This window comes from Sciurus carolinensis, chromosome 18 (assembly GCF_902686445.1).
Source record: "Sciurus carolinensis chromosome 18, mSciCar1.2, whole genome shotgun sequence".
Classification (NCBI taxonomy): domain Eukaryota; kingdom Metazoa; phylum Chordata; class Mammalia; order Rodentia; family Sciuridae; genus Sciurus; species Sciurus carolinensis.
In genome coordinates, this window is record NC_062230.1 from 38978106 (window position 1) to 39002994 (window position 24889).

The 24889-nt window shown below is 43.8% G+C and overlaps 1 protein-coding gene and 1 pseudogene across 1 annotated transcript; both read left to right on the top strand.

Moving 5' to 3' along the window:
* The first annotated feature begins 2457 nt into the window (after window positions 1–2457).
* Mefv (MEFV innate immunity regulator, pyrin) lies at window positions 2458–13404 on the top strand. Its single transcript, XM_047532737.1, has 10 exons — window positions 2458–2768; window positions 4679–5488; window positions 7053–7399; window positions 7828–7923; window positions 9067–9297; window positions 9708–9730; window positions 11221–11336; window positions 11496–11528; window positions 11888–11920; window positions 12078–13404. Exons 1-10 carry the CDS (start codon window positions 2492–2494, stop codon window positions 12626–12628), a joined length of 2517 nt encoding a protein of 838 aa, XP_047388693.1. The 5' UTR covers window positions 2458–2491; the 3' UTR covers window positions 12629–13404.
* Window positions 13405–18194: 4790 nt separating this feature from the next.
* LOC124969960 (26S proteasome non-ATPase regulatory subunit 11-like) lies at window positions 18195–20827 on the top strand (annotated as a pseudogene).
* The last annotated feature ends 4062 nt before the right edge of the window (window positions 20828–24889 follow it).

Consider the following 24889-nt stretch of genomic DNA (forward strand, 5'->3'; position numbering starts at 1 on the left):
GCCAGGCCAATCACACCCAGAGGCGCTCACACACTGGGCAGGTGTCAGATGTTGAAATTAACCTGTGAGTGGCTCATTCCGAGCTTCAGTGGTCAGTTGAAGAAGTGACATCCATGGATAGCATCAAATAGGAAAATAATAAGCTACTATTGTGCAGGGAGACAATGCTGAGAGGTGGTTTAACAGTGTGTTTGCATTCTTCCTCTGAGCCAGTCATGAAGCAGATTCCTAGTGGCAAGTGGGAATGATGAACCCCGCCCTGCAGGGTGCCACGGAGGTCTTAGCAGAGTGTGTTTATAGAGAAGTTGTGCCTGGCACAGAATAAATGCTATTGAAAAATGAGTTGTATTGTCCACAAAACACCATTTTTGTTTTTGTTTTTGCAGTGTTGGAAATAAAACTCCAGGCCTTGGGAATGCTAGACCAAGTACTCTACCCCTGAACTACATTCCCTGTTCCCACTTACATTTTTAATCCAAAAATTTTATGGGGTGGACAGAAAGTTTAAACCAAAATATGCAAATAATGCCAACTAAGTCATAGTCAATGAATCCTAAAGCTATTGGGTGAAAGAATGTAGGCAAAGACACACACTCAGGTCACTGATAAGGAAAAAATAACCTCAAACATGGCACCCTCAGCAGACTTATGAGGAGACAAGCACACAGACCTAAACTGATGGATGTTCTACTTTTTTTTTTTTTTTTTTTTTTTTTTCGGTACCGGGGATCGAACTCAGGGCCTTGTGCTTGCAAGGCTAGTGCTCTACCAGCTGAGCTATCTCCCCAGCCCTGGATGTTCTACTTGAAACAGACTTTTTCTGAGTCTGTTTTTTAAATTTTTTGGGGGGGGTGCTGGGGAACCCAGGGCCTTGTGCTTACAAAGCAAGCACTCTACCGACTGAGCTATCTCCCCAGCCCGTTTTTTAAATTTGTTCTGATTAGTTATACATGACAGTAGAATGCACTTTGACACATGGTACATAGATGGATGTAAAAATGAACTTTTTATGGGGCTGGGGGTGTAGCTCAGTGCTGGAGTACTTGCCTAGCACTCATGAGGCACTGGGTTTGATCCCCAGCACCATACAAAAAACCTAAACAAAATAAAGGTATTGTGTCCATCTGCAACTAAAAATATTGTTTTAAAATGAACTTTTTAAAATCAATGTCTTAAAAAGAAAAAAAAGACTGAGGAAGTACGGAAATGTTGCAGATAAAAGGAAAATATAAAGAGTAGACAACTGAACCACAGTGCATGATCTCTGGACCCCATGTTTGGGGGGAAAAGCTACAAAGGATATCATCAAGACAACTGGGGAAATTTGATCATGGACTGATTCTTGTAAAACAAGGTTGCCTTTCTTGTATGTGATGATCATATTGTAATTATTTAAATTAATATTGCATTCTTAGTATTTAAGTTATATAGGGTATTTTAGGTGAGAATGTTTGCAATTTATTACCAAATGGTTGAGGGAAAAAAAAAGTGTGGAGGAGGGAGTAGAAAATACTGTAGCATGTTAAGTTATGGTGGCTCTATGGATAAGTGTTCACTGCCCCAAACTCTCCACTTTATGATAGATTAAAATTTTTCAAAACAAAGGGTTGAGGACAGAAATCAGAGCGCAAAAAAAGGACAGAAGTTGGAATGTACAGGAGAAGCCAGCTCCCACGTCCCATGTAACCCCCTTTAGCTTCAGAGTCACCTCTAGGCTGTGAGCTTGGAGGAACATCTGTAGCTTTTCACCCTGTATCTTCAACTTCCTGGCAAGTGCTTCGAACATGTGTCAGAAAAGCTCCAGGGAGCAAGGGCTGGGTCAGCTCTGGGAACAGACAAGTCAGGAAGGTGGTCCTAGGCATTGCCTTTGGAGGCCTTGGTGTGGCAGGATGGACCAGACATTGACTGGCGCTACATCAACAGGAAGGACACCAGGACTTGTCCCCTGGCAGTGCCTTTCCAGCCTCGCCTGCGTTCTCGAGCACCCAGGGAAAAGCTTGCGTGCTACCTGTTCCTTCCTCTGCTGTTGGCCAAGGGTCTATGAACTCCATAAGTCAGAAGGGGAACCATTGGCCAGAGATGCTGACCCGCAGTCTGGCTCTTTGTCCTCATCTCTCCTTCATCCCCAGGTCCTGGGAACAAGAAAGAGCAGATGGAGGGTCTGGAAGCCAACCCCAGGCTACCTTATAGACTTGCCCACCTCTCTGCCATCCAGCGTGGAGTGAAGCTGAGACTCTGGGCACCACACAGCTGGAAAAATTGAGCCTTCTCCACTGGAAAAGTCTTTGAGTCTGCGAGGAGAGGATGCCATAGCTTGGACACACCCTCATCCTGGGTCTCAGTTCCCACTAAAACACCAAGCATTTCCTGTGCCTTTCCGTTATTTCACAAGCTGCCACTTCCTCATCCTCAGGCTGCAGGTCAGGGAGCTTCTTCTACTACCAAGAGCCAAAAGCTGGCCAGCTGGCTCCAGTCTCTTCTGATCAGTGCCATGGCCAAGACCCTTAGTGACCATCTGCTGAGCACCCTGGAGGAACTGGTGCCCTATGACTTTGAGAAGTTCAAGTTCAAGCTACAGAACACCAACCTGGAGAAAGAGCACTCCCGGATCCCCCGGGGCCATCTTCAGATGGCCAGGCCGGTGAGGCTGGCAACCCTACTGATCACCCATTATGGAGAGGAATATGCTGTGCAACTGACCTTGCAGGTCCTGCGAGCCATCAACCAGCGCCTCCTGGCAGAGGAGCTGCACAGGGCCACTGGCCAGGGTAAGTGGTCCAGACCCCCTCCTGGCCCAGCACCAATTGCTGGCTGCTGGCAGGAAGAGGGAAGCCACCTTCAGACCTAAGTTCTCTGGCCTGCTGCTTGGGAGACCCTGGTCCATAGCCCAGGCAACTTGGGTAAAGGACATCTTGTCCCTCTCTGGTCTCTGTAGCTGGGTTGGTAAAGCACCCTCAGATTCCTAATGACTCTAAAAAAGACTGAGATTCTGACTGGGTCAGAATAAGGAGAAACAGGATTGGAGCGCCTGTTCCTAGAGAATTCTTCATTCCATTTGCAGTTAGCACTCATGTGCAGACCAGTGTCTTTAGGTTAACAGGTAAACAGGAAGTATATGCAAACCAATCATGTTAACAGGGTTGGTGCATGATATTTTCATTGTTGTCCACCTAATTTCAAATTTCTTCTTTTTTTTTTTTCTTTCTTTTTTTTTGAAAGAGGATAGAACCCAGGGGCACTTAACCACTGAGCCACATCCCCAGCCCTTTTTTGTATTTTACTTAGAGACAGGTCTCACTGAGTTGTTAAGGGCCTCACTAAGTTTCTGAAGCCAGCTTTGAACTCACAATCCTCCTGCCTCAACCTCCAAAGTTGCTGGGAGTACAGGTGTGTACCACAGTGCCCAGCTAATGCCCTTTTTAACACATGGTTCAAAAAAAAATCTCAAGAGGATTTCTTCTCCCTCTTTCCTTCCTTCTTCCTTTTTTCCTTCTCTCTCTTGCTTTCTTCTCCTTCCTACTAATCTTTTGTAGTAAATTTCTGATTTTATTATGATCTAAAATGTAATCTGTTTGATTTCTACTTTTAAAGACTTTTGTGATAGGGACAGCCTAATACATGGTCAGCTTAAAGAAATACTTTTTGGTGTTCGAATTTTTCTTCTATTTCTAGACTTTTAGGCTATATCCTAAATACCTAGGAGAAATGACTTCTAGGTATTTCTCTGAGGCAGAACAGTTTGAACAACATAAAATTTCTCTACTCTTTGAAAGAGTAATAGAACTTAAACCATAATCTGAATCTGGTAGAATTTAATGAGTAGAATTTTAAAATTTTGCATGTTCTAAAATCTGAGTATTAGCATGTTTGGGGTTTCTCACCAGTTCTTGAGTCAGTTTTGGAAACTTAAATATTTTCAGAAAGCCAACTGTTATAAAGAATTTAAACTGTTATAAAGAACTTAAATTTGTGTTTGTGTGTGTGTGTGTGATGCTGGAGATCAAACCCAGGTCTCATGGCTGCTAAGCACTTACACTACCCATAGCCCCCAAACAACTTTAATTTTAATAAAAGCGTCTTCAAGCCAAAAAGTAAGGTGCTGAGTACAGATTATCTTTATTTCCTTATGTAGACCTTGTAAATAAGGCCTTCGCATCATTTTTTTTTCTTCTCATCATTTGTAAACAGTAAACAGTATCCTGAAATTTCTAGGCAAACTTTTTTTTTAAATCATCATTTACATTCATCTGTGCAAGTTAAGATTTTCTTTAATTTATGCAACAAAAGAAAAACACAGGCTCCTTTATAAGTCCTGATTTCAAATGTTTGTGCTGATCAGACATCTTAATTATTTGTTATTAATTGATTTCATAAAATGAATATTGTACATCTATAGTAACATAATTTTATACTAATAAATCACAGTTTTATTTATCTATGTTTTGGAATTTTGCATAATATTTTATTTGAAGCAAATTCTCCTGCTTAAAAAGTTTGAAAAGTACTCTTGAGAAAAACACCATGTGTGTGTTCTTACTTGTGGTAGTTGACTGCTGTTGTCCAGCATGTTCAACACTTACCTTCTGCGATGCCGAAGGGGATTCCCTCTCTGCACCACCCCCAGCCCTCAGCCCTGAATGTGGTACAACTTCATTTTTGTATCTGGTTATCCTTCCAGGATATCCAACACAAGACAGCGGCACCGACACATCCACAGGGTCTTCTTCTGGAGAGAATAAGCCCAAGAGCCAGAAGGAGCCAGATGGCCCAGAAGATGATGGGCAGCAGCAAAGTGGTGGGGGACTGGCCAGCCTGCCATCCAGCCAGCATGAGGCGGGGAGGGGGCCCCAGAAGAAGTCCCAGAGCAAACGGAGGGATCAGAAGGGCTCTGAGGTCCTGGATGTGCAGGGAAAGCCTCTGTCCCGGAGCACAGGACTGCCCTCCAGAAGAAGCCTGGTCCTTGCCCAACTGCCAGGGGACAAGGAGATCAGGAAGAGTGCCCAGCTCCGCAGGAATGCCAGCTCTGCAGGAAGGCTCCAGGGGCTGTCCAGTGGGGCTCCAGGAAGGAAAGAATCCAAGAAATCTGAAGTATATTTACATTCAGTGAAGCAGCGACCCAGAAGTTTTGAATTTACCGTTTCTTCAGAAGAGAGAGAATCCCCAAATCCAGAAACTCTTCTGACTTCTCTTGCAAAAATGAGAAATGCAAAACCAGACTCAGCAGCCAGCCCCAGGGGAATAGTCATTCTGGATGGAGAGGCAACTGTGACTCTGGAGAAGGGCTACACAAGTCCAGAACATTCCATGGTCCTGACAGGGAAAACAGTCAGGAACACACTTTGCAATGCATTATTGGCTAGAGAGGAGAAATCCATATCATCTTGGGAGGAGCATGGAGTTAGAGATGCAGAGACCCAGGAGACCCTGGAGAAGATGACGGGCAGTGTGTGCCCTGAGTCATCAAATTCAGAAGTACCTTTGTCTTCAGGTGAGAAGGGTGCCCTGGGAAGACCTAGCATTCTTAGGAATGGTAGCCTATAAGGCTATTCCTCCTGAATTTCCTTTTATTCCTACTGCATTTATATCACTGGGGGATACATGGATGCCTCCTAGGGTATCTTTGCAAATCTGATGCAGGCTGTGGACCTGAAAATGCACATTATATGCACACATATTCACAAAATGTTGCACCAAATTTCAACTTATTCTTGGATCCTCACAAGTTCTTCTTTAGTATCCACAGACTTCAGGGCCCCAGATTGAGGATTCAGAGAAGACTGGGTAAAAATATTCCCTTCCCACGAATACTCTAAGGCAGTTTGTGATGGGGCTGGGATTCTACTATTTCTCTTTCACTGTGCAAGGACTGAAGCAGTTGACCAAAATCATAGGTCTCTTTTGCTGAGGAGTTAGTCATCAGGATTATGTTTATTCATGAGTAACAGAAACCTCCAAATCATGGTAGCTTAAGCAACACAGACTTTGTTCTTCTTTCACACAAATGACACACAGATAGTGACGTGCATTTGTCTGAGACAGATCCATGGGCCAGGACTCCAGACCACCAACTTTGCTCTAAAACTCATGGTTTCAGATGGTGACATCCTCATTCCAAGCAGCAGGATGGAAGGGCCCAGAGGAATAGCATCACTAAGTGAAGGTTTCTAGAAGTTTCTAGAGGCTGCTCAGGACACCTTCTCTACATCCTTTTGGCTAGAATGTGTTCAGATGACCACTCCTCTGCAAGGGAGGCTAAGAATCTGGGGTTATTTGGAGTGGAGGAAGTCATCAATTCTATCACAAGGGAGGAGGAGATGTGGTTCCTAGGACTCACTAGAAGTCTTGTTTACAGATATGATTTGAATTCCTGGGACAATGAGGGGAGGAGAAGGGACAGACTTATGCATTGCATGTGTTGCTACTTCTTCTTGTGTCTCCTATCATTTCTGCTTGATGGAGTTATTGCTACTGTCTTGGGGCACAGCTAATCATAACTTATTCTTCATGGTGAAATATACACCACAAAGCCTTTTAAAATTCCCTTATTTGCTTCTTGAACTTGAATGTGAGTGATGATCTGTTTGCTCCTTCACTCAACACACATTCCAGATGCCTACCACACAGCCTGCAGGCACTCTGCTAGGGCTAGGGTCAGTCTACAAGCAAGGCACCCCTCCCTGGGGTCTTCCATGAGTAACAGGCAGCCTGGAGAGGTTTCAAGTAGCAAAGCAAATGCTGTCCATGATGTCTTGCTGTTCTCTCTCATTTCACCCACTAGACCCACATCTGTGCAGGAGGATCTGTAGCAAAGGGATGTGGGGCTTTATTAGAACAAATGCCCAAGAATCCCAAGTACCAGAAAGAGCCTAATGTCTAGGCTTTGCTTTCAGTTCCGGGGGCCTGTTAGTTGCTTCACTGGAGGGAAGTCAGGGCAGGATGTGCTAGGAAGTGTCAGATCTAACAGAGAACTCACACGTCCTGGGCACAGGCTCTCTCTCTCTCATAAACTTGGGTTGACCACTCAGGAGATTTTTCCATTGCCATGTCCCCAGGGAGGCCACAGGATGAGGCTGCATTTCCCCTTTGCCACACCCAGAAAGGAGATCTTCTTGTTGGTACCAGTGTGCTAGATTCCTGCAGCTGCCCAGTTGCTTCAGGGGAGCCTGAGACCCTTAGAAGTCACTTGCCTAGCTGCCTGCAGTGCCAGGCCTCACTCAGAAAGAAGAGCTCTGGAGGCCTGAGCCCTGAGCCCCTGCCACAGTGCAAGCGCCATATGAAGCAGGTGCAGCTGCTCTTCTGTGAGGACCATGGGGAGCCCATCTGCCTCATCTGCAGGCTGAGTCAGGAGCATCGAGGTCACCGGGTGCGCCCCATTGAGGAGGCTGCCTTGGAATACAGGGTAGGTGCCTCCTGCCTGGGACTTGTATCCACTAGACCTTGCTTCATTTTCCTAACCATTCAGGGATGTGGGTGCATTAGCCAGGACTCTTGGGCTGTGTGCAGCAAAACAATACAAATCAGGCCAGCAAAGAGGGAATTGACGTGTTTATGTTTCTGGGAAGTCCAAGGGGATCTTCTGGGATTCAGGTGTGGCTGGACCCTGGGGCTCTCAGGGAGTCACTGGGACTCTTTCTCACTACCCCATGGCTCTGTTTTCCTTGGCAGCAGATTGAGTCTTCCACTTTCCTGAGTACCCTTTCTCATGCTCTTGATTGCAGCACCTATAGCTTTGCCCCTGGAAGCAAAGTTGGCACCCCGCTAGAGTTGGCACCAGCTAAAGATGACAGGAGCCAAGTGTAAGTATCTCAAGAAGTACTCTTTCTCCAGGAGCAAATCCAGAAGCAGCTGGAGCATCTGAAGGAGCTGAGGAAATCTGGAGAGGAGCAGAGATCCCAGGGAGAAAAGAAGACAGAGCACCTCCTGGTAAGCCAGGAGTGTCCTGTGGTCAGCCCTTGCCCCTTCATGTCTGCCGAAGGAGGGAGGTGGCAAGGAGTGAGCAGCGGTCCCAAGATTCTGCTCGGGCTCACAGGGCAGCAAAAATGGGTACTCCTGGGCTGTGGCTGTGGCTCAGTGGTAGATCGCTTGCCTGGCACATGTGAGGCACTGGGTTCCATCCTCAGCACCACATGAAAATAAGTAAATAAGGACTGGGGATATAGCTCAGTTGGTAGAGTGCAGGAAGTACTGCAAAATAAAAAAAAAAAAAAGAATAAGTAAATAAAATGAAGGTATTGTGTCCATCTACAACTAAAATAAATTTTTAAAAATGGGCCCTACTGGGGGCAGGAAGGTAATGGCATCCGAGGGAGGAAGACCACCTTGACAGAAAGGGGCTGTCTCCAAGGACCCTGTGTGACAGTCATAGAAGCCAAATTCACCTGCCTTCAAACAGATTGATGGCCCCAGCACTCTGGAAGGTGGGAGAGGCCTCCATCCTGGAGCATGGTTTGGTAGTCACTGCTTTGACCACTTATGACCCCCAGGGCCTTTGCCATTATCACACAGGCTTTCAAAACTGAAGGGTCCTAGTTTCCCGTGGCCATCATACATAGGTATTTATTGTCTCACAGTTCTGGAGGTCAGAAGTCTGAAATCAAGGTTGGTTGGCAGAGTTGGTTCCTTCCCTCCTTAACTTGTAGATGGCCATCTTCTCACCTGGTGTTCTATGTATGTGTGTGTCTGTGTCTGAATGTTTCCATTTTATAAGGACACAATAGGCCCACCCTATTCCATATGATTTCATTTTAATTAAGTACATCTGCAAGGACCCTTCCTCCAAATAAAATCATTCTTTGGTACTTCAGGGTTAGGACTTCAACATATAAATTTTAGAGGTGACACAGTTGAACCTATAATGCCAGGTATAAGAGCACTTTACAAGAGCTAGCCCCTGTTCTGGATGGTTCTGGAAGTTTCCAGATAATACCCCTGCTCTGGTCTCCAAGAGGCTGAAGAAGCCTACTTCTTACCCACCTCTAGGAAGGAGGTGGGCTTCTGAGGACTCTCTGGATACACAGGTCCACCCATAACACAGATCCCTACACCTCCCTATTCTCTGTTCCCCAGAAACAAACTGAAACCCAGAAGGAGAGGGTCCGGTGCCAACTGAAGCAGCTGTGCCAGTTTCTAGAGCAGCAGGAGCAGCTATTTGTGGCCTGGCTGGAGGAGCTGGACCAGACCATTGGTCAGGTCAGGGAGACCTTCGACACTCAGGTGTTCCAGCACATCTCTGTCCTTGATGAGCTCATTGGGGAGCTGGAAGCCAAGCAAAGCCAGTCTGAATGGGAGATCATGCAAGTGAGTGCATCTGGGCCTGGCCTTCCCCGGTCAGTGTCCAGTGGATGACAGGCTCCTCTCACTCTCATCCACTCTGCCCAAGCCAGGGAGTGAGGCCCTTGAGGCCTGGGTGGGGCTTGGTCTTGATGACCCATGATGCCATGGGCTCCACTCTGTTGAGGTCTCTCAGGAGCCCAGAGTGGTGCTGGCATTGCCCAGAAGAGATAAGAGTTTGAGTGAAGTTCCACCTCAGTGGGGCTTCCAAGAAGTGATTAGAATTATAATTGAGGAGAAATACTCCAGTTTACTGACACTCTAGAACTGAAAGCCTAGGCAGCAGTTTAAAATCTAGGAGTCCAGGAGGAGAGGCCAGGACTCAGCACAGCCTCTAGGAGACTGGTAATGGAGAGCTTCCCTCTTTTCTCTCCTAGGACGTCGGAGTCACCTTGCACAGGTACAAAGAGGTTCTGTGGTGTCCCCTGGGGTGTCTTGCAGGAAGCATTTGGGCGAGACAATCCTAGGCAGGATCTGGGTCTGTGACTCAGTTCTCCTCCCATTGCCTGCAGCTTCCAGGGGCCTTCCTGGATTTGCACAGGGGCTACCAGAGCCTGGACGGGAGGGAGGGCATGGGGCAGAAGACTGGGAAGATGAATTGAGCCAAGTCCTGGTGAACCAAGATAGTGACTTCCTGAGAAACCTCCTGAATGAACTGTGTCCCATGAAATCCACCTAACATACACTGCCCCTGCAGAGCTGCCTATGACCTCAAGTAAGGAAGCACTTTCCAAGAGTCTCTGGGGAGCCACTTCAGAGGTGGGCAGAGCCAAGCAGGCAGGGGAGGGGAGAGGAAGGAAGAGGAGGCTGCAGGTTGGAGTCAGCTGTGGAGTTTTGTGAGATCCTGATGTCCACAACTGCACCACTTAAACCCAAATGTCTGGGAGTGGGACCTAAGCATCAGAGGGTTTTTTTTTGTTTTGTTTTGTTTTTGTTTTTTTTTTGTTTTTGTTTTTTTGGGTGCTGGGGATCAAACCCAGGGCCTTGTGCTTGCAAGGCAAGCACTCTACAGACTGAGCTATCTCCCCAGCCCGGTTTTTTAAAAAGTCTTTTGTGGTACATAAAATGTACCGTTTTAACCACTTTTACATGTTCAGTGGCTTTAAATACATTTGCACTTGCACACACATCACACCATCTACCTCCAGAGCTTTTCCACCTCCCCACACAAAAATGCCATACCATTAAGCACTAACTCCTCACTCTCTTCCTTAAGTCCCTGACAACTACTTTCTACTTTCTATGGATTTGAGTACTCTAGGAGTCTCTTGAGTGGGATCATACGGTATTTGACCTTTGGTGTTTGGCTTCTCTCCCATGGCATAGTGCTTTCAAGATCTGTCCATATTGTGGCATGGTCAGAATTTTATTCCTTTTAATGCCAGAGTAATACACCACTGTATGTGGATACCACATTCTGTTTACCCATCGTCAGTTGATGGTCATCCAACTTAAACAGTATGGTGTTTCTCCACATCCTCACCAACACTTGTTATTTTCAGTTGTTGTTTTTATAATGGCCATCCTAATAGCTGAGATGTGGTATTCATTATAGTTGTTTTTTTATTTATTATTTCTATTTCAATACAAAAAGTATAGAAGTATAATTAATTTGACATAGCAGTCTGAATTCTGGTGCTATCAATATGACTTTAAGGCCATTATTTAAACTCGTGATTTTGATATCAATGGTTCTTAAAACTCTCCAGTAGATATCAATTTGCAGCCAAAATTGAAGACCAGTATCAGAAATCCAAGTCCAGGAAGAACTTTGCATAGCCCAGATTGGGCTGGTGTGCCCCATGAAGACTGCACCTCACTTCCAGCTTACAGGGACCAAGGCCACCCCCTTGCTTCAGTCCTCTCTGTCCAACAGTCTCTTGTCTCTAGGGCCAAGACGATGACTGTCCCTGAGCCATGGGCTGCTCCTCCAGAGGTGAAAGAAAAGATCCACCTACTCTACCAGAAAATAGAGTTTGTGGAGAAGAGCACACAGCACTTCACAGGTAGGTGGGCTTGGAGGTAAATGAAAGGGGCCTCACTTCCTTCCAAGGATCCTCCCTTCTCCGTCTCCCATGGCCTTTCAGACTCTGCCTTCAGTTTCTCCTGTTTCTAGACAGCAGACCTAATTCAAACTTCTCTCTACTCCTATTACCCCTTTTTAGAAACACTGCGATCAGAAATGGAAACGCTTAATGGTGAGTGTGGAGATGGAAGTGTGTGTTGACCAGGGATTATTGTGATAGTCCCTTATACTGTTGGTTTGGGGGCATTGTTTAGAAGAGAGAAAAACACCTGAAACAAGGTGGGAGAAAGGTTGTGGTAGGCCTCACAGCTCTGCACAGTCCTTCGTACCTGCCTCATTGGCAAATTAACTCACTATACTACAGTCTCCGAGGTGGGTCTGGGTGCCTGGGAGGCCTTGGTTTACACCCAATCATAAGATGCAGGGCCTGAGCAGGGGGATACTTATCTTTCCTTGTGGAGACAGTGTAATTCAGGTCCTCTGAATGGGGATACTCAGGACTTTTTCTCCTTTCTCTTTTTACCTCTGTAGTCCCAGAACTGATTGCTGCACAGGCACATTCTGGTAAGTGCCCAAATCAAAGCCAGTGGCCTTGACCTGCTGGGTCCCTGTCTGTCCTCCACTACAATCTAGAAGAGCAGTCCTGTCCCCACTTCCAGAGATGGGGAGAACCCTGGGGGCATGTTGCCCACAGACCCCCAGCTTGGCATTCTCTCTGCAGCTAGTGTAATCCTGGATCCAGCAACCGCCCACCCCAACCTCGTCTTCTCTGATGACATGAAAAGTGTGAGACTTGGAAACAGAAATGATTGGCTACCTGACAGCCCAGAAAGATTCAAAAGCTGCATCATCACCCTGGGCTCTCCCAGTTTCTTCTCTGGCCGCCATTACTGGGAGGTGGAGGTTGGAGACAAGACAGCATGGGTCCTGGGAGTGTGCAAGGCATCAGTGTGCAGGAAGGGAAGCATGACTCTGTCACCAGAGAATGGCTGCTGGGTAGTGATGATGAAGCAAAACGAGTACCAGGCATCCACCTGTCCTCCAACCCGCCTGCAATTGAGAGAGCCCCCCAGGCGTGTGGGCATCTTCCTGGACTGGAAGAATGGGGACATTTCTTTTTACAATGTAACCGCCAGATCCCCCATTTACAAATTTACTGGCTTCTCTTCCTCTGGGCCCCTTCAACCTATCTTCAGCCCTGGGACACATGATGGAGGGAAGAACATGGGTCCTCTGACCATCTGCCCAGTGGGTGGCCAGGGGCCCTACTGATTGCCCAACACTGCCTCTCAGTTCCAACTCCTGGCCTTGTGTCTTGCACTCATGCACTCAACAGTCACTAATGGTGCACTCACTGGGTGCCAGTTGCTGATGTCCAAGTTGCTTGCCAAATCACAGCAGAGCTAAACTAGGTATCCAAATACTGGCAAATCAAGTGTGAAGATATCAAAGTACCAATGATATGCAGTGGCTATCAGAGAAGAAGGCACATGGCCATTGTATAAGTCCTTGGATGAATTTACTCTTAATACTCTTCTCTCCTTTCCTTCCCCATGGCAAGGATATGTCCCTCTTTCAGTCTTCCCCTGTCTTGAGGATATGGAAAACCAAGCAGACTGGATTGTTACTGAAGTATATGTATATCTGGGTTAATGAACTATGATTCTTAAAAGTATTGAGTAGGCCTCATGAATAAATGAACTAGAAAATTTGATCATAACTGCATCTGTTACTCAGCTGGGTGTCCCATTCCCCTACTAAATACCATAAAAGAGATAAAGCTATTAAAACACTTAACACATATTCCAACTATCAGATTATTCTGTCTGGTTTGAATCAGAAAATCTGCGGGCTTGTGTAATAGTAGATGTTCTGGTTCACACATGTCCCCCAACTCATCCCCCATTTAGAAAGATGTAAAGAAAAGGAATTAATTAGAAAAATGGTGGCTCACCCCTGTAGACCCAGCTTCTCAAACACCTGAGGCAGGAGGCTCACTTGAGACCAGGAGTTCAAGGTCTGACAAAACAAATAAATAAAGTTTTTCTTTTTTAAACTTTGTTTAAATTTGGTCTTTTAATGATTCTCATAGTTCTTGGAGATTCTGTTCATGATTTCTTACCATCTTCTCTGTTTGGGCAACTTTATTTTCAAGATTAGATATTTTGTCTTCATTGTCTGAGATTCTGTCTTCCAAGTGGTCTAGTCTTTTGGTGATGCTTTCCATTGAGTTTTTTATTTGATTTATTGTTTGGTTCATTTCAAGGATTTCCATTTGGTTGTTTTTGAGAATCTCTCTCTTTGTTGAAATGATCTTTTGCTTCCTGCAGTTGCTCTTTCAACTGCTTATTGGTATGATCATTCATTGCCTGCATTTGCTCTCTTATCTCATCCTTTGCTTCACAAATCATCTTAATCATGTATAATCTGAAGTCCTTTTCTGACGTTTCTTCTACCATACTGTCACTGGATTCTATTATGTAGAATCTAGATTTATTTGGATCATTTTCTTCCCTTGTTTTTTCATGTTGTTCATGTATCTTCCCCTCTAGCAATGCAGATCTGGGGTATTGCAGTTTCCTCCCTATAGGCTTATAGTGACCCTATAGGTTTCCAAAACCCTTTCTTTAAGGGGCAGATCAATATTAGCAGTGATCAATATTAGCAACCCTAAACCAAATAACCCCTATGAGGATGTTAACAATATTGTCATAATAAACAGAATGAGTTCAATTATTATCTTCAGTATAATAAATAGATTTGCAATAAGGTCTGCAGTTTCTAATGGAGGACAAAGAGGATGTGGAGGGGTGTAGAATGTAGCTGGTAATGAGATCAGAAAAGAATATATAGAAGTTCTAGATAATAGAGTGACAGTGTAATCAAAAGAAGTTGGTTGTTAGCATGCAAAAAGGGAGAGACTCTGAGAGAACAGGTAAACAAAAGGAAAACAGAGCAAGAAAAGTAAAGAAATAAAAACTTAAAATTTTTCAATAAGGAGAAAAAAGAAAATCTACACTATAACAGTCATATAGTATTCAAACCTCCCAGTCGTCATTAACCTGATGCATGAGAGGTACCTGACAATGAGCTTCAAGTCTCCAGCAGGCGTCTTAGGATGAGATTTGCCCCACCTAAAGATGGGAGATACGGCTTCCAGGATAATCCAAGATGGCTGCTCTGGCTTCCAAATATGTTGGCAAATGGGGAGCTGCAGTTCGGGATGTGGTCGGCTGGAGGTCCTGGAGGCGGGGTGCGGTTGGTCAGGCAGGGTCCTGGAGGCGGGGTGCAATCAGTTGGTCTGGGGGTCCTGGTGATAGGATGCAGTCAGTCAGTCTGGGGGTCGGTGGCAGGGAGCAATCAGTCAATGTGAGGGCCCTGGAGGCAGGGAGTGATCAGTCGGGCTGAGGGATCCTGGAGATGAGGCTCAGTCAGTCCGGCCAGGGGTCCTACGGGACCTGGCTGTTGTCTCAAAATGGCAGCAACCATGTGTAACCAAACCAGCAGGTACTGTGACAGTGAACTTCCAGGCAACAGCAGGCAGCTGGCCCTCCACTGGCAATCTTCGGTCAGTTTGCTGACTGCTGTCGGACAATTTGGAGGTGAACCTCGGGTGGTGGATAATGGGTAGGTGAAAGGCAGGGGATGGACAGGCAAGAAGCAAGCAAATGGTGGGTGATAGGCGCCTGACAGCAATCTGCACTCAAAAAGTGTTGATATGCTGGTAGACTGCAGGTGATCACAGAAGACAAATGGGGTAAACGGCAGGGGATCCATAGGCAGCAAAACTGCCTCACCAAGAAGAAACAGATATCCTCTGCTTGAAACCCGAGTTACACAGTGACAAGGAACACAGCCTCCCTCTAGTCCACCATCTTGGATCTCTTCTCTTTTTTAAACTTTGCTTGAATAAACACTTTTTATTCCCCCACATTTTTTATTGGTGCATTAGAGTTGTACATAGTAGCAGGATTTGTTGTTAATATTTGTACATGCACACAATGTAACCCTATGATTTGGCCAATATCACCCCCCCAGCACATCCCCCTCCCAAAAAGGGCATTTTAAAACTTGGATTGACCCCCATACCCACATTTAAAATCTTTCTCTATTTTATTTCTCTATTTTATTTTGAGCCCCTCTCCTACCCACCAAATTCTCAGCTACGTTCACACCCACCACAAAAATTATTTAATTTCTTCCCAGAAAGCAACTGTGCACCCATCTAGTTGGGGCTTGAGGAGGATCTGCAAGATAATAAACAATTTTAAAAGAAGAAAAAACTCAAATGAAGATTGAACTCCAAACTCCTCTTCTCCCAACTCCTCTCTGTCTTCACCCTTACAGTCTAGAGTGCACCCACAGTTTCTCCATCGTTAGGATCACAGCATGCAAGAGCATGCTCTTCTTTCTTGCTGGAGTTTATTCCACCTGTGGAATCCACGTGCCAACACAGCTCACGAGCCCTATTTTATCCTTATGGTTGGCCATTGTTACTTCCATTTCTCCCTAGTTATAAGTTTTCCAAGAACAACTGTGTATTTTCTACTGTCTCCCCACATACCTTATTTTTATCCTCTGGTGTTATTCCTAACATGGTTCTGAAATGTAAAGTATCAGTTAATGGTTTACCATACATTCCTTCAGAAAGATTTAAAAATTTTCATGCTTAAAGCAATGTTTACCATTTAAAATTTAGCTGATTTTATGGGATGTAATGGTGTGTTATCTCTGATTTCATGATCTGTTAATGAGGCTATGAATGTTTCCATGTGAATTCCTGCTTTTTGATTTATCCTATAGAAACAATACAGGTCCTTTGATTACTTGCTATTCTGGAATCCAGATATTGAACTTAGTTTTTTGTACTACTTCATAAATATTTTAGATGATCAACATTTGTATCTGTCAGATGGAATTTTCTCTGTCTGTTGGTCTTTTAAATTGCATACTATAATTCACTCCTTCAGAATGCAAAATTCAATAGTTTTTGGTATATTCATTGTGAGTGCAAATATCACTGCTGTCTAATTCCAGAATATTCTATGTCCCCCAAAAGAAACCTTGTATTCATTAGCAGTCATTCCCCATCATCTCCTTCCCTCAGCCCTTGAAAACCACTAGGCTGCTTTCTGTCTCTATGGATTTGCCTATTCTGGTTACAATATGAAAGTAGAATTATACAGCATGCAGTCTTTTGTGACTGGTTTCTTTCACTTAGTATAGCGTTTTTGAGGTCCATCCATATTGTAACATGTATCAGTACTTTATTCCTCTTTATTGACAAATAATAATCCACTATATGTATATACCACATTTGGGTCATTTCCACTCTTCAGCTATGTGATGAATTATGCTGCCATTTGTATACATGTTTTTGTGTGGACACACATTTTCATTTCTCTTGGGTTTATACTGAAGGATGAAACTGCTTGTTCTGCCAAAGTGTTTTCCAAACTGCTGGACTGTTTTACATCCCCATCAGCAATATATGAGGTTTTCACTTTCTACACTTCACCTACAGGCTGTGAAATAAAACAGAGGTAAGACCCCATTATAATCATTGTTGTCTTTTTTTTTTCTTTTGCAAAAAGAAGTATTTGATTACTTGAGTAAAATTACAGTATCTCTGTTGTTAGTAAATATTAAATGTTAAAGAAAATTGTACCCACTCTTTCCTTTCAACTTTCCAAGAAAGTGCATGTAACAGTTCAATTTTTTTCTTTCATAACTAATACAAAACAAACACCATAGCTGCTCTCTTGATCAAGAAGGTCTAGAAGAAGCATTTGCTCCTGTGAGGAACATATGTACATTTTAATGAAAGTGATATTTCTTACTGTATATACAAGAGCATTTACATTTTCTCCACTGAAGGTTGTTCAAGATGTTATACCTTAGCAGCATTGTGAAATTCCATCACACATTATCTATTATGAATATACCTACAAGGCAAAATGTTATGCCTCAGTTTCAACTACCAAAACAACACTTGTTTTTTTCCCCCTAAGGAATAGTGTGTGCTTATTACTGTACAGAAACGTATTAACAATGAAGAGACTCAAGTAAAAGGCACAATACAAATAGCAGTTCAAAATGGAAAAGCTCTACAAAACGAAACCCCAAACCTTTCGAAGAACCACACTGTTCAGTCTGCACTTTAAATCCTTTCCTTAAATCTGTTTTGAAAGATTAGACAACGTGTTTGCTGATAAAGTTTTCCAGCAGAATCAAAGTGTGCATTTATATACAGACTTTATTAGAGACCTAATGCCTCACTGAGGCATTGCCTCAACACCAGGTTCATATTATGCTGGATAGAGAAAAGAAGTTAACGCCAGATTAAGACCGCCTAGCAGGGCAACATGCAATTTGCCATAAATGTTACAAGTTTATAGCACCCTAGTCAATTAGTATTTAGTCCAAAATACAGAAGACCAAAGTTAATGCTTGCATTCTGTTCGGGAAGCAAGGTTATATCACTAATAAATAAGCTTTCTTAAAACTCTAGAAGTTGAACAAGGTACAGAAGAATGTCTTCATAATGTCATAGTTCATAGACCCAAGGGACCAAAAGGTAGGGGGACAGAGCAAGGGGTAGGAGGCCACCCACCACAGGTCGCAACCTGAACAGGAACGCTGTGTCTAGTACGCGGCTGCTTTAACTTGGGACGACTCTCTGCAGTTCTCTACAAAGCGCGTGAAGCGGACTTTGGTTCGGTTCTCGCTGCTTGCCATCTTCTCCAGGCCGGCCAGGGGAGCCCGAACTGCTCCAGATTTCCCGTCAGCGCGCTAATAGGTGAGCTGCCCCCGCTGCCGAGGCTCCTGGAACTGGAGGATGCCGCCGTTCCGAATGGCAGAGCTCTTGGCCTTCATCGCCAGCCGGTTGGAGGGCGCGGCTGCGTACTGACTCCAGAAACTGGAAGGCCCTCCGCTTCCTGACCTCGCCGCCAAATCCTTCTGGAACATTTCTGGGAGCTTGACAGGACTGCGTCCTAGAACTGTCCTGGGGTCACCCACGCGCAGGGCTGCGGCTCCACCTACCTGTGCGCGCCCGGGCGGAGCCCCGCGCCCGCAGCCAGGCCGCCTCGAGGTCGGATTGGAACGGTCGAGGCTTTGCTTGCTTCCTCCGCGACACGCTGCCTCAAACATCAGCTAGTGCAGAATAAGAAATCACTGGGGAAAAAAACCCCTCAAAATTACGGAAATCCAGAGGCCGGCCCCTCCCCGGCTCCCCGGCCAGGCGCGGCGCCCAGCTGTCCTCCTGTAATTCTGTTGTCTCTAAAATCGCCATCATTCCAGTGTGTCTGAAGCGGTCTTATTGCGGTTTGGATTTGCACTTACTATATTTTAAATAGGATTTCCTTTCTTCACTTTAACTGCTCGTTGATTAAATATTAAATTATTAACTCGGGGGCTGGGGTTGTGGCTCAGTGGTAGAGAGAGCACTTGCCTAGCAGGTGTGGAGGCACTGAGTTCAATTCTCAGCACCACATATAAATAAATAAATGTCCATTGACAACTTAAAAATATATATTTAAGGTCGGCGGCCCGGGACCGTGTGAGAGCGGTAAGACGGTGGCTGCAGCGGTGGTGGAGTTCCAGAGAGCCCAGTCTCTGGGAGGCCTCCATCGTCATCCTCCACTCCATCGTGAAGCGTGACATTCAGGAAAATGAGGAGGAGGCAGAGCAGGTCAAAGAGCAGAGCATCCTCAAACTGGGGTCTCTCCTGGCAAAGACTGGACAAGCTGCAGAGCCTGGGGGACTCCTGAAGTCTGTAGGACCCTTTCTGAATTCTATCAGTAAGGCTAAAGCAGCTCGTCTTTCCGGCCTCTTCTTGATCTATTTCTTGATATGGAAGCACCTACAAGGCAGGAGGTCCAGTTGTGTTTAGAGTGCATTGAATGGGCCAAATCAGAGAAAAGGACTTTCTTACACTTTGGAGACAAGACTGGTTTCTTTGTACTTTGATACCAAGAGGTACCAGGAAGCATTGCACTTGTCTTCTCAGTTGCTGCAGGAGTTGAAAAAGATGGATGACAAAGCCCTTTTGGTGAAAGTACAACTTTCAGAAAGCAAAACATACCATGCTCTGAGCAATCTGCCGAAGACTCGAGCTGCCTTAACCTCCGCTCGAACCACAGCAAATGCCATCTACTGCCCCCCTAAACTGCAAGCCACCTTGGACATGCAATCAGGTATTATCCATGCAGCAGAGGAGAAGGACTGGAAAACTGCATACTCATACTTTTATGAGGCATTTGAAGGTTATGACTCCATCAATAGCCCCAAGGCCATCACATCTCTGAAGTACATGTCACTGTGTAAAATCACTCTCAACACCCCAGAAGATGTCCAGGCTTTGGTGGGTGGGAAGCTTGCACTCGGGTGTGCAGACAGGGAGGCAGACAGAAGCATTAAAATGCGTGGCTCAGTCTAGCAAGACCAGATCGCTGGCAGATTTTGAAAAGGTCCTGACAGATTACCAGGCAGAGCTCCGGGATGACCCAATCATCAGCACACACTTGGCCAAGTTGTATGATAACTTACTGGAACAGAATCTAATCCAAGTCATTGAGCCTTTTTCCCGAGTACAGATTGAACACATATCTAGTCTCATCAAACTCTCCAAGGTTGATGTGGAAAGGAAATTATCACAGATGATTTTTGACAAGAAGTTTCATGGGATTTTGGACCCGGGAGGGTGTCCTAATTATTTTTGATGAACCCCCAGTAGATAAAACTTATGAAGCTGCTCTGGAAACAATTCAGAACATGAGTAAAGTAGGGGTTCCCTCTACAACAAAGCCAAGAAACTGACATACAATTGGATCTGTAGGGTCCTTTGGAGAGTGTGTGTGGCAGGAGAATAAAACCTTGGGGCAAAATGCTAGATTTCTTTTTTTTGTTCTACTTTTCGTTTGGAAAGTTTTTAAATCCTCATTTGGTGCATCTGTATTCCAGCTGATAGGTGTACCAGTTTTCATGTAATCTTTACTGGCCCAACTTGGGAATGGGGAAATTGCTTAAAAAAAAGATTATTCTAAATAAAAGGAAAAAGGCTTACACTACCTAAAGCTGTGCTCTCTGCCTCCTGGGAGAGGGCCACAAAGCCAGGCACCCCGCCAACCCCTGGGGGCCCTAATCTACCCGCTGGGCATCACCTCTTCTCTTCAGAACTGGGTGTTTGCTGACCATCAAAAGCAATGACTTTTTATTCTGTTTGTACTGAACCAAAACAAACAACTGTATATAGACTGCTTTTTTTTTTTTTTTTTTTTTTGAAATGAGGTGTTTCGGTGTTCTTTCCCCTGCCATTTGGCCTGTCCATCCTTCCTTCCCCTGATATTGGCTCTAGCAGACTAGCTGAAGGTCCTTCTACTGCAGCCACTGCCGCCACTGCATCAGCAGCAGCACCTGCACGGCTCTGCTCTGACCTGTGAAAGGAATGGGGACAAGGCCAGGAGCTAGTGTCTACCACAGCCACACAGGGAGCAGGGAGGGCCCTCAGCCCCCAGGGGACCTGCTGTGCATGTGGCTTTTTTTTAACACAGTAATTAGACTAGACGTCAGTGTTTTAACTGCCCCTCTTCTCTTTGCTCTGCTCTTCTTTCTCTTCTTTTTCCCCTCTCTCAATCAGGAGACCACCTTTTCCTTCCCTCTCCCACTACTCCTCTCTGACTCTCAGATGGATTTATTCCTTTTTATTTTTATTTATTTATTTATTTATTTATTTATTTATTTATTTATTTATTTATTTTTTGTGGTGGATTGAACCCAGGGCCTTGTGCTTGTGAGGCAAGCACTCTACCAACTAAGCTATATCCCCAGCCCGGATTTATTCCTTTTTAAAGCAGTGAACATCAGAAATGGGACTGTGGGTCTTTTCTTAAAAAATTTTCCTTGTTGTGTTTTTGAGCAACCTCATGTCCCCTTCCCAGGGAGCATCTTTATTTACCTCTTAGAACTCGAATGGATGGGAGGTAGAGCACTGTATTGCAGCATGCTTTGTTTTCTGATATGATTACATAGCAAGGCTTTAATGCCATCCGGTCAGGTAAGCTTCTGCACCTTTGCTGTGCTCAACAATATTTTCTTCTCTCATCTCCTTTTTTCACTTCTGTCTTCCTGACTCCTTCTGCTGGCCTCCTTTTCTCTTTCTTTACCTTTCTCAGATTATCCTTCCAGGTTTTCGTAATAAATTCATATTTTGTAAAAGGATTTTGTTGTACCAGGTTTTGCATCTTCACTGAATCGGACTGGCTTTTATTTTCCTCTCCAAAATCAGGTTTTTGTTCTTAACATCTTCTCTTCCCATCATGCCCAGTTACTGTTTTGGTTTTGGCACCATCAATAGCAAATGTACAAATGGTTCTTGATAACCAACACCAGGTATATCTGATGTTCAGATGAGTTCCAATATTTTTTCAAAAAATATGTATATTTTAAAAAATTCTTAACTTACCTTCAAATATCTGGGGTTTTCCAATTACAAAAATAATATTTATTTGAAAACTTACAGATTTATAAAAAAGTCACCTCTAAATTGGGCACAGTGGTGCACACCTGTAATCCCAGTGACTCAGGAAGTTGAGGCAGCATGATCACAAGTTCAAGATCAGCCTCATCAACTCAGCAAGGTGCTAAGCAACCTAGTGAGACCCTGTCTCAAAAGAAACACAAATAGATAAATAAAAAGGATTTGGAACATAGCTCAGTGGTAGTGAACCTCTGGGTTCAATCTCCAGTAATAGAAAAGAAATACCTCCTAATCCTACTCTTCAAGAATAAACTCTATTAACTCTTACTGTATATTCTTCCAGTTTAAAAAATGCATTTTATTTTTGAATTCCATTATATTTTACACAGCTTTGTAACTTGACTTTTTGCTTAATTTCTTTCTTTTTGATGGTTGTATTTGATTCCACTGTATAAGCATATAATTTAACAAATCTTTTGATATTTCAAACAAAGTTTTATCACCTCTACTGTTCTCTTTAAAATAAATTCTGAGAATTGAACATTTGACAAAGTTTATGAACATGCTACTTTTCAAAATAGGGCTATATTTTCCTCAATATTAGTTTACTTTCAGAACACTGAATTTTATTATTATTGTTATTTTACCCTTTTCCTTTTTCTTTTTGGAAACAGGCTCACTAAATTGCTGAGGCCGGTCTCAAACTTTCAATCCTCCTGCCTCCGCCTCTGGTGTACCTCACTACGTACATCCAGCCTGAATATAATTTTTGATGAAGAAATGCAATTTAAAATAATAAGACACACAAGAATTACCAAAAAAGAATTTTAAATTATTTTATTGCAAAAAAGAATTCAAAAGAATTTCCATTTATTATTTTAAGTTGCATTTCTTTTACTTTATGTGATAATGACCATCTTTTCATGTTAAAACATTAATATCTGGTGTTACTTCAAATCCATTTATGGTATCTATTTTACTGATCAGTTTTTAAGAACGGGATGCCATCAATTTAAAAATATTTATCATTCCACTTATCTTTTTCATTTTAAGATTTTATTTTTAGTAACTAAATTTATACTCATTAAATGAAATGATTCAATTAAAATGTTTATTCTCCACTTTTATTCCCATTTCTACTCTCCACTCCACGAGCATCAATTTTATTAATAGTTCAATGTGTATTCTTTTTTTTTTTTGGGGGGGTGCTGGGGATCGAACCCAGGGCTTTGTGCTTACAAGGCAAGCACTCTACCGACTGAGCTATCTCCCCAGCCCCCTCAATGTGTATTCTTAAATACAAACATACACATGGTATTTTCTTTTTGTTCCAAAAATGTAATTATGCATTATATATATTGGCATCAGACCCGCCATTTTAGGTCAGAAGCCATTTTACCTATGGGGCGCCTAAGTTTTGATCCTAAGGCAAAGCCACTTAGCTTCCCATAAAATGTAGAGGTCAACTCCACCCCAGCTCATGATGCAACCCCTAAGCATGCATAAAAAATTCCTATTACAGGCTATAAAACTGCTCTGTGAGAAGTGACAAGTTACTGCTCTCCCCAGGGGGACAGTCATGTCGTTTGGCCCATGTGCTACTGACAATAAATCTCTTGTAAGAGATTCTGGTGTGTGGCGTGGTGGTTGGACTCTGTTCGGACTTTGTGCATGTCTTTTCAATATACATAATTCTGAGCTTACTGTTTTTCATTTAATATTCTTTTATTTGGGGTACTGAATCTAGAGGAACTTTACCACCGAACTACACCCCCCTCCCTTTTATTTTTTGGGACAGGGTCTTGCTAAATTGTCCAGGCTGGCCTCAAACTTGTGATCCTCCTGCATCAGCCTCCTGAGTCACTGGTATTTCAGGTATGCCCCTCATTTAATGTCCTACAGCCACTCCTCCAGGTCTACATGCAGTTCACACACCCCTTAACTGCTAATGAAGCTGAGCTGGGTTCCACCAAGCGACCTCCCAATTCCAGAGAACTTGATCCATATTCAATCCCTGCTTATATTAATACCCTTAAACAACACAGACCACAACCCTCCTGTGGCACCACTGGGCTCTTGAGTATTCCTACACTCCCCTTGTGTCTTTTGCAATAAATCTCTTCCTGTGTTACTAAAACCTAATATGTCCTGAAATTCCTTTCCAAGAAGACCATTAAAAGAAGAATTCAAGTAGAGGTCTCCTTTGCTCCAAGAGACTTGCTCAGACTGGATAGGTGACAATTAGGTGGTTAAGCATCTTTTCGAATGTTAATAACTTGAGTTTACCTCCTCTATGAAATGGTTGTGAATAGCATTTGCCTTTGTTTTTTGTCAGTTGGCAAGGGATCATTTCCTGTTGGGAAAGTCCAATTCTTTGGCTTCTGTTTTACACTTATTTTGCAGCCTATTAACATTTTTTGGCTTTGTTGGTTTTTTTAAAAAATTGTTTAACAATATAGTTACAATCGAGCAAAGATATTAAAACAAAAGTGCAGTAACAGGGATGAACCAGAGAAGTAATACACAGGCTGACTACTTATTTGCATTCTGCTAGGACAGTGAGAACCCAGAAAACAAAGCAGCCATTATTTCCTATGCATCTCAGTAAAAAGACAGGCAGGGGTTGGGGTGTGTGGTGTTGGACCAGGTTGAAAAAGGAACAGAAGGAGGGGGATGCACCAAGTCCATTTGTACTATAGATGAAAGAAAGAAAAGAAAGGAAAGAGGAAAGGAAAAGGAAAAGGAAAAGGGAAGGGAAGAAAGAAAGAACAAGTGTCCAAGGAGATCTCTCCAAGTGGGCAGTGGGACCTCAACTCAGCCCAGGCAGGTTCTTGACCTACATCACTGAAAAAAAAAAAAAATTCAGAATTCATCAAAAGCAGGCATACGCCAAGATTAAAGGACATCAAAGGCACACACCCCAAAATGGCAGATCACAGGTGGCCCTCACCTCTCAATGAGTGATGCACCCAAGGTTGAGCTCTCTAACTACAAATATGATTTTCCTGAGAAGGTAGGTGCAGGTTCTCGGGCAAACTTTTGTGAAAATCAAA

What these genes read in the sequence shown, in the direction of transcription:
- Mefv (XM_047532737.1), top strand. Translation starts at nt 2,492, where the DNA reads ATGGCCAAGACCCTTAGTGACCATCTGCTGAGCACCCTGGAGGAACTG. An exon ending in AGAAGTACCTTTGTCTTCAG is followed by an intron (nt 5,489 to 7,052) that starts GTGAGAAGGGTG and finishes CCATGTCCCCAG; the next exon opens with GGAGGCCACAGGATGAGGCT. An exon ending in GTCGGAGTCACCTTGCACAG is followed by an intron (nt 9,731 to 11,220) that starts GTACAAAGAGGT and finishes TCTTGTCTCTAG; the next exon opens with GGCCAAGACGATGACTGTCC.